At 34.2% G+C, this 9,892-nt stretch overlaps 1 protein-coding gene across 1 annotated transcript in view; it reads right to left on the reverse strand.

Moving 5' to 3' along the window:
- AGPS (alkylglycerone phosphate synthase) overlaps window positions 1–9,892 on the reverse strand; it is a 160,781-nt gene that overhangs the window by 123,269 nt on the left and 27,620 nt on the right. The window contains 1 exon segment of the mRNA XM_017868293.1: window positions 4,981–5,070. Within this exon segment, the coding sequence (XP_017723782.1) occupies window positions 4,981–5,070 (90 nt within the window).

Consider the following 9,892-nt stretch of genomic DNA (forward strand, 5'->3'; position numbering starts at 1 on the left):
CAGCTAATTTTTGTATTTTTAGTAGAGACAGGGTTTCTCCATGTTGGTCAGGCTGGTCTCGAACTCCCGACCTCAGGTGACCCACCCACCTCGGCCGCCCAAAGTGCTGGGATTACAGGCGTGAGCCACTGCGCCCGGACAGGATTCCCTATTTAATAAATGGTGCTGGGAGAACTGGCTAGCCATATGCAGAAAATTGAAACTATACCCCTTCCTTACATCTTACACAAAAATTAACTCAAGATGGATTAAAGACTTAAAAGTAAAATCCAAAACTATAAAAACCCCAGAAAAAAATCTAGGCAACAACATTCAGAACATAGGCATGGGCAAAGATTTCATGACGAAAACGCCAAAAGCAATTGCAACAAAAGCCAAAATTGACAAATGGGATCTAATTAAACTAAAGAGCTTCTGCACAGCAAAAGAAACTATCATCAGAGTGAACAGACAACCTATAGAGTGGGAGAAAATTTTTGCAATCTGAGCCTCTGACAAAGGTCTAATATCCAGAGCCTACAAGGAACTTAAACAAATTTATAAGAAAAAAACAACCCCATTAAAAAGTGGGCAAAGGACATGAACAGACACTTCTCAAAAGAAGACATTCATGCAGCCAACAAACATGAAAAAAAGCTCAGCATCACTCATCATTAGAGAAATGCAAATCAAAAGCCAGTCAGAATGCCGATTATTAAAAAGTACAGAAACAACAGATGCTGGCAAGATTGCAGAGATTTTAAAGGAACGCTTTTACACTGTGGTGGGAGTATAAATTAGTTCAACCATTGTGGAAGACAGTGTGGTGATTCCTCAAAGATTTAGAGGCAGAAATACCATTTGACCCAGCAATTCCCTTACTGGCTATATACACAAAGGAATATAAATCATTCTATTATAAAAATAAATGCATGCATATGTTCATTGCAGCACCATTCACAATAGCAAAGACATGGAATCAACCCAAATGCCCATCAATGATTGACTGGAAAAGAAAATATGGTACATATACACCATGGAATACTATGCAGCCATAGAAAGGAACACAATCATGTCCTTTGCAGGGACAGGGATAGAGCTGGAAGCCATTATCCTCAGCAAACACACACAGGAACAGAAAATCAAATACCGCATGTTCTCACTTATAAGTGGGAGCTGAACAATGAGAACACATGAACACAGGGAGGGGAACAACATACACTGGGGCGCATCGGGGGAGCGGTGGAAGGAGAGAGCGCATCGGGAAAAATCGCTAATGGATAGTGGGCTTAATAACCTAACAACCAAGGTGATGGGTTGATCTGTGTAGCAAACCACCATGGCACACGTTTAGCTAAGTAACAAACCTGCACATCCTGCACATGTACCCCAGAACTTAAAAGTTGAAGGAAAAAAAAAATCTACAGAATTGGCTCCAGAGTATTGCCTTATGCTGCTTAAACCCAGGAGGACTAAATTCATCCATACTTAGAAGGAATAAAACTGGTAAGTTATAAATCTAGAGATTTATAAACTGATAAATTATAAATCTGTTTAGAAGATAGACTGCTCAGAAAAAAATTTCAGACCCTTCTCCTAACACAGGGAAAAAGCTGTTATTCTATAACAGCTTCTAATAATTGCTTACAACTTAATGCCTGGGTTTGAAATGTCAAAGTTACCCTCCCGCAAAATACATACAATCAACTACATTTCCATATAAAAATCTCTTTTCAATGTTCTTTGGATCAGAAATAGGAGAACCCCACACCTCATCAATTTTCACTGATAATCACTGTTAGTTTCTGGCACGTAGGATTTCCCTTTCTTTCTTTCCAGCTCTGTTATATTTCTTTCTTCTGATATTTTATCCAACTTTTCTATGTGGTTATAAAAGGCGAGGGGCCTGAATTATTTCAGTCCACCTCACTGCCAGAATAGAAAGTCTCTACAAAAAAATGTCAAAAATTGTCCTTACCTCTAATATTATTAATAAATAAGAGTGAATTAATACTGTTCAGCCAAACAGCGTTTTCTTGTACTCAGCCTTTGTAGTCGTGAATTCCATTTTCTCTTTCAGGAATATCACAATCTTCTTACGCTTCTGCCCTTTGCCTTTCACAGTAACAATAGGAATTTCTGACGCAAGATAAATTTTTATAATATGACTAACTCTACTGTGCTGGTATACAGAGCATAGTGCTCCCAGGGTTTGGAGACAGAACAAGATCAGTACAGTGGATGAGTTTAGTTATCTGCAGAAGTAACTCAAAAGCACAGTATAATAGAAACTGCAGAAGAATGAAGCTTAAAACACCTGGTTTTAATCCCAATTTACCACTGAGCAGGCGACTTCAGGTAAGCTACTTAACTTTCCTCATCCTCATTATTTTTAAGAAGATAACTCTATCCATGTGATAGGGTTATTGTAAGATAACTCAGTAGGCACTCAATAAATAGTAGATATTATTATCTTAAGAGTGTTTGTAAATGTTTTCTGATAAAAATCAGAGAAACCTACTCATTCACCAATTATTCTCAGGAAAACAGACTAGATATAGAGAAAGTTATGATTCAATTCAACTCAGTTTATGACCCTGTGACAAGGTACTGGTGCTTCCCACCAAAACGGGAATTGAATTTTGTTTTGCTTTTTCATTTTAGTTACTGTTTGTTTAGTATATATTTAATCCCAGAGCACCTAAATCCCATTTATATGTTTGGGGAATTATCCTTTGTGTAAGTCTTGGAGGAAGGCAAAAGCTACCCTCCACTAATGCAAATTTGCCAGATATTCACTTTCCTGGTCTCTCTTGCAGGCTCTTCCAGTCAGACGCACCCTTATTCTCCCTCTCCCCGACTGGACTCTGACTTAGGAGTCAACAATGCAAAGAAATGAGGCCTTTAAGGAATGCGTTCTGGTAGGAGTGGTAGTAACGCATTAAAACCAACAGAAAAATTCTCTGGTTCTATTACAGCCTATATAAATATCTCTATCAAGACCATCAAATCTCCTTTGTTCTGAATGTATGCTCTCCAAATAATATCTAAGTTGCAAATGTTGTTCTCTAGATACCCTAACATCAGAAAGGGCACTAACATGTATTCCATACCCTGAAAAAGGAATAATCTAACCATAAATGAATACACTGAGGTTCTAATTTTTTAAATCAGTCTCTTAGATGTGTGGCATGTGTCAGACCCCTACAGCCTCATCTCTTCCAGGAAACTGACAAATCAAGTGCCAGAACACCCAAAATAAGAACAAGATCCTGAACCCATGGGACCCACTAAGGCATAGTTACCTGTGATGTTTTATGACTAATCATTCATTTCACACACACACACACACACCCTTTCTCATATAAACCACTACATGGCCTACAGTACTGTACAGAAGACTTTGCTGAAATACAAGTGACCATCTACCCTGCTCCATAAAACAGAAATGCTGTGTACCTTCAAGATCCAAACACAAAGAGAGAAAAAGAGAAAGAGAAATGAGGACAGTGTCTGAGAAGAGAGAAATTTGGTTTTCTAAGTTCAGAAGATTCATTTTTTTCCTCCAGAAAATTTTGAAAAGCCAATCTCTACATCGATGTTTCTACTATATCAGACATTATTCTATTTAAATAAAACATAAAAGATTCAACATTTAGAACACTGGCAAATTTACTTTTAACCAGAAATCCCTTCTACCTGAATTACACACTTTCTCAACTAAGCCTCCATTGCATGCTACCCAATCACACTTAAGGATGGGAATGAGAACACAGATAATATTTATTTTCCTAATAAAAAAACTAATGTCAAATGTACCTCTTCATACCTTGATTAAAATTACTTTCAAATTACTATTCCTGAGATTTTATTTTAGGTACAAAATATTAATAAGTCAGAAAATAGAAAATTATTAATACATTGCACTATGAAAAGGAAGGAAATAACTTCTCCAAAGGAACGAAACTTACTTTGTTGACATTTTAATATATTGATATAGCATATGTTTTAAAAACATTAAGTATAGTAATGTCCAATAGATATTAAATCAGGGTACAATACTGGAATAGACTCATAATATATCTGATCCAATTTTTTACTTAGTCTCAATTTCTTTTTATTTTTGGTTCCAGCATTCAAGTATTACATATTTGTACTCACTGCCCTTTCAAATGTTGTATCAAAATTCAACAGACAAACCAAAAAACAGAGCTTTGGCAAGGGCAGTATTGCTTACAACCAACAAAGAAATCATTTTACAATTCTGACCACATCTAGAACAAACAGGAATAACAGAAATATCCTTTAGAATTCTTTTTAATATTTTTTCCAGTTTTACTGAGGTATGATTGAACAAATATACTTTGTAATTCTTATCAACAAATAACCACATTTCAGATACAGGAAAGCTATCACAAAAATGACTGATCTTTCTCTATCATTTCTTTCCTAATTTATCTCAGAAACTAATTTTTTACAATACTATTTATATTCACACAGACCTAAAATCGTTCACCTTTCATAATAACCCACACTCCAATGTAAATTACCAGATTTAAATATGAAGCTGCTTTCAAAAAACCGAATGGCATGGGGATTGGGTGGTGGATGGCTTACAGACATTATTTGGATCCTGACACAAATAAACTACCTATAAAAGATGTTTGTGAGACAACTGGAGAACGTGAATATGAACTGGATAACTAGATTAAAATTTTGCTATTTTGATATATAATATTATCATATAATTGCTTATATTAGGTCCTTATTTTTTAAGACATAGAATATATATATATATATATATGTACATACACACATACACATATATTTAGAGGTGACATGACAACATCAGAATTTGAAATACTACCGGGGGAAAAAAGCAGTTATTGCAAAATGTTAATAATGTTTAAACTCAGGGAGAAATCATATTTTCTAGTGTGTTTAAAATTTTTCATAGAAAGAATTAAAGAAGTAACAAAAGAAGAAATAAACGAGGGTTACCTTTTCCCAGTCAACTCAATTTGGCCCTTCTTATTGAAGATGAATTTAGAATCATTATATCCCCATCCATTCCATTTCATAACTTCTTGCCTAGTGAGAAGAAAAAATATATAAATGAGACCAATGCTAAACATCTTAAAACTGCATAGTATATCATTGATTATTAACTCACAATCATCTAAAACACCTTATGCCCACTAATTGTATAACATTAAATAAAATTACCACATGTTAAAATGTCCATATACTAATATTTCTGAATATAGAATCACTCTGATGAGCAGCACCTGCTTCACAGAGGGCTACAACCAATAAATTTAATGCATTCAAAGGAAGAAATAAAAGTTGCAAAAGGAAGATAAGTTTAAAATATAAATGTCGCATTTTGTACATGTTATTGGTTTACATTGTAGAATGACCTAAAAAGTTCTGCAATTAAAACTAAGGAAACACAGTTTTACACATATGAGAAAAAAATCATAAATACTAATCTTCTGCTATGATTTTTAAAAAAGACCAACTTACCAAGTAGATTGGCTAGCAATAGACACAATAAAGTAAGTTAAAAATCTCAGTGCTGGGTTTACATTCTAAATTCTTCAAATTCCATATAACTACCAATCTCTACCTTGACCTACATATTGTAACAGTTAATGGCTATACCCATTTTCAAAATTCCAAAATAACATGATATTTTTAATTTCCAAAACACCAATATTTCATAGTTGTAAAAATCCTTATTTATCAAAATCAATGGCTGAATCATTCAATTTTGCACATCATGTAAGAATAGATAGGTCTGGACCTGTACAGAACATAATAAGCAATCACGCTTAAGTACTGCATCACTTTTTATTACATGTTTTGGCAGATTACCCTAGTTTGATCTTGGCTACTGAAATAAATGGGTGGTGAGTCTTCTTACCACAAATTCAACTATGCAGTTTATGATGCAAATAATTTAACAAAACATTTTCTATCTTGAAAGTTATTTGCTGCATTCAAATTTCAAAATAAACAAAGACGCACTCATTACAAAGTGTTCTTCTTATTCTCTGTAATTCTCAAGAAAGAAGAAACAAGCAAGTTTTTTTATTACAATCACAATTCTTGTTCTAGTTCAAAGGCTTTTCAAACAAATGAACATGAACATAATACAACTGAACCAGATATAGGTAATTAATTATGAACTGAAATCTCCATCTATACACAAAATTAAGACAAAGAAACTAGGAATGCTCTGTTTACAACTATGATTTGCTATTAATAAAAGCTACAGTCCCTCTACAAAAATTTCAAAATATCTGAAGAGTATCAATCCAGAGACTGGATTTGTAGATTAGTCAATTATAAACTAACACTAAATATTTTTTCTAATCCCATAACATTCCTAACCTCATCGCAGAGGGAGGTTTTGGAAGGGAGCTTTTGGAAAAATCTCTATGGAAAAACATCATGACTAATGTTACCAGTGACACACTCATTTTCTTAAGATTTTACTTTTTTTGTTTTAGTGCCAACACTTGGGATTGAACCTAAGATTTTCACATTCTAAAAACAGATTAGGATATTTTCCACTTTGTTTTTTTCATGATTAAATTATCTCCACTTTTATGAAGTATAATTTACTTAGTATTTTCTTATTATATTTCAAGAATCAGAAGGGTAAATATATATTTTAACACATTAACATCTTTAATGGCTTATAATGTGCATAGATTTTATGTGATTGCATTTTATTAGTGAATTTCAACATTTATTATAATTCTGTTCTTTACAAAATAGTAATTTGGTATTACACAAAATAAATGCAAAAATCTCAAGGCAAGGCACAGGGAAATAATTTCAGTACAGAGGTTGAATTTGGCATGTTTATGTAGCTTAACAATGAAAATCATTTTCCTTAAAATTATCCCTAGAATTTAAAAAAATGATTCCCAGATGATCCCAAAGTAAAAAGCTAAACTTAGTCACATGGGTTCATTCTTAGCGCTTCATGAGGAAATGAATCAAGATGAGCAGGAAAGATCTGCTGTTATACACTATAAAATGAAGGGTTTTACATCCTGAAGAGTCTTTGGCCTTACATTTTCAAGTTGGGTAATATCCTAAAGAACTTCCAAATTTTCAACTGTAGGTACCTTTTTCTCTCTTTTCATCCCAGTCATAAAATTGGGCTTCTAAAATGGACTTTACTATATTCGTAGCAACTTTTGGAGTCCCCTCAGAAGTTGAATGTAGGCATTTGGAATGCATTTGTGCCCCAAACAGGATTACAAAGCATAAATAGTATACAATTAAAATCTAGATTACCCCCAAACCAATCTTCTGATATGTTCAAGCACCCCAGGTGTTAAATAAAAGACAAGTAAATTTCCCAGGCTTCTGGTTTTATACTTTTATATACACATATTCCAACGCCCCCCCCCCGAAATTACTAGTATATACTCTGATAGTTAAATACAACTATATGATTAAATTTTTAAATAACTTCTTATAAATAAGAGTATAATAAGTATTTTGAAGGGCATTACAGCATAACATTTTAAAATTAGAATAAAACTTTACATAGTCACAGAATTCGAAAACTAAAAAGATCCTCAGAACCCACCTAGTTCAACTGCTCATTTTTCAGATAAAGAAACTACCCAGGGAAGCATCCCTGGTCACACAGCTAAGTTCGTTGTGAGTATCCAAAGGCTGACTTCCAGTCTCACAATTCTTCCTCTTCAGACAGGCAATAATATCTGAAACCCATCTAAGTCAGGCTCTCAGAAAACCAGAATATTTGAAAGAACTCATTTTTTTCTTCACATCAATAGTGTTTCAAGAAACTATTATATGTTATTATAAGCTGAGTATCCTTTATCCAAAATGCTTGGGACCAGAAGTGTTTCAGATTTCAGACTTTTTCAGATTCTGGAATACACAATGAAACTTCTTGGGGATTGGACCCAAGTCTAAACACAAAATTTATGTTTCATACACATCTTATCACATAGCCTGAAGGTAACTGTATATAATATTTTTAATGGTTCTATGAATGAAACAAAGTTTGTATACACTGAACTATCAGGAAGCAAAGGAATCACTATCTCATGGCAGTGTTCAAAAAGTTTCCAATGTTGGAACATTCTGGATTTTAGATTTTCAAATTAGGGATGCTCACCCTGTGTTGTAGTCATTCGTCTGCACTTGACCTGAAGGAAAACGTTTAAAAATCAAGGAATATGTTTGTGCCAGAAGCCAAATTCCCTACACCTCCAATAGTGTAATGAATTCTGCCATTCAGAATAATCCCAAAGCACTGCAAGCACTAAAATGAAGAATGATTAAAGAATCAACAACTTCCCATAAGATTCAAATAAAAGAATCCAATTCTCATCTAACCCCAGAGGTCAATTAACCAGTATGATCTCTCAGACATTCCAATTCTTAGAGCTAACTATACCAAATTTAACATCTTTAAAAAAAACAAGACCAGGCCAGGCACAGTGGCTCACGCCTGTAATCCCAGCACTTTGGGAGGCCGAGGTGGGCAGATCACAAGGTCAGGAGATGGAGACCATCCTGGCTAACATAGTGAAACCCCGTCTCTATTAAAATTAAAAAAAAAAAAATTAGCTGGGTGTGGTGGCACATGCCTGTAGTCCCAGGTACTCAGGAGGCTGAGGCAGGAGAATTGCTTGAACCCAGGAGGCGGAGGTTGCAGTTAGCCGAGATCACACCATTGCACTCCAGCCTATGTGACAGAACAAGACTCAGTCTCAAAAATAAAAAAAAAAATACATAAGACACCTCCTCCTGCCGAAAGAATAGTTGACTTGATTTTACTGCATTAAAAAAAAAACGTTTTACACATTTACACATCTAACCACAGTACCAAACAATGAAAAAGCACACAGTATTAGCTGGTGTAACAAAAGAAAATAGAGGCATAAAATAGCATCCTATATGCACAAGGTGGCAGTATTCTCCCATGATATATACATGATGTACATATTCAATATTTAGAATTTTCCAGGGTTAGGTGAAATATTTAGATTTAGCCTTACTATTATAAAAACCATAAAGAGTTTCTTTATTCCTAAAATGGGAAATTTTCACTTTGAAGTCTCCATTTACAGACTGGTTGTCAGATTACTATTCCTCTACTACTAACAAACTGCAAGCATCCTGACATATATGCATGGTTTCTACATTGCTATTTCTAATCATAATAATCATAATATTTTTCACCAGAAAATAAGGAAAAGGAAAAAATGATTTAGCCTACTTTCATTCTGGGTTGACAACTGTAAAAGTTCAGCTATCTAATAACTTTTAAAAAAGTTTTTCTGAAAAAATTCCAATAATCAAAATTCTAATAAAAGATGCTTCACTCTTCAGATCAATATTTCTTCTTGCCCTGAAATAAAACTCACAAAGCTACCTTCATCTGATAATACTGTGATTTCCTAGAGAGGAAAAGGCCAACTGAAATGCCCAAAAGGATCTATAATTTTACTTTTCGTCATGAATTAGTTTAATGGCTTGTTAATTAACTTTGGTAACTGGTGAGGGCAGTAAGACTACCTAAATGTAATCAACTTGAGGACTCTGATAAGATCTTGTTTCTATGTTGAATAGGAGTGGCGAGAGAGGGCATCCCTGTCTTGTGCCAGTTTTCAAAGGGAATGCTTCCAGTTTTTGCCCATTCAGTATGATATTGGTTGTGGGTTTGTCATAAATAGTTCTTATTATTTTGAGATACGTTCCATCAATACCGAATTTATTGAAAGTTTTTAGCATAAAGGGCTATTGATTTTGTCAAAGGCCTTTACTGCATCTATTGAGATAATCATGTGGTTTTTGTCCTTGGTTCTGTTTATATGCTGGATTACGTTTATTGATTTTTGTATGTTGAACCAGT

This window comes from Rhinopithecus bieti, unplaced genomic scaffold (assembly GCF_001698545.2).
Source record: "Rhinopithecus bieti isolate Rb0 unplaced genomic scaffold, ASM169854v2 scaffold_3062, whole genome shotgun sequence".
Lineage (NCBI taxonomy): Eukaryota > Metazoa > Chordata > Mammalia > Primates > Cercopithecidae > Rhinopithecus > Rhinopithecus bieti.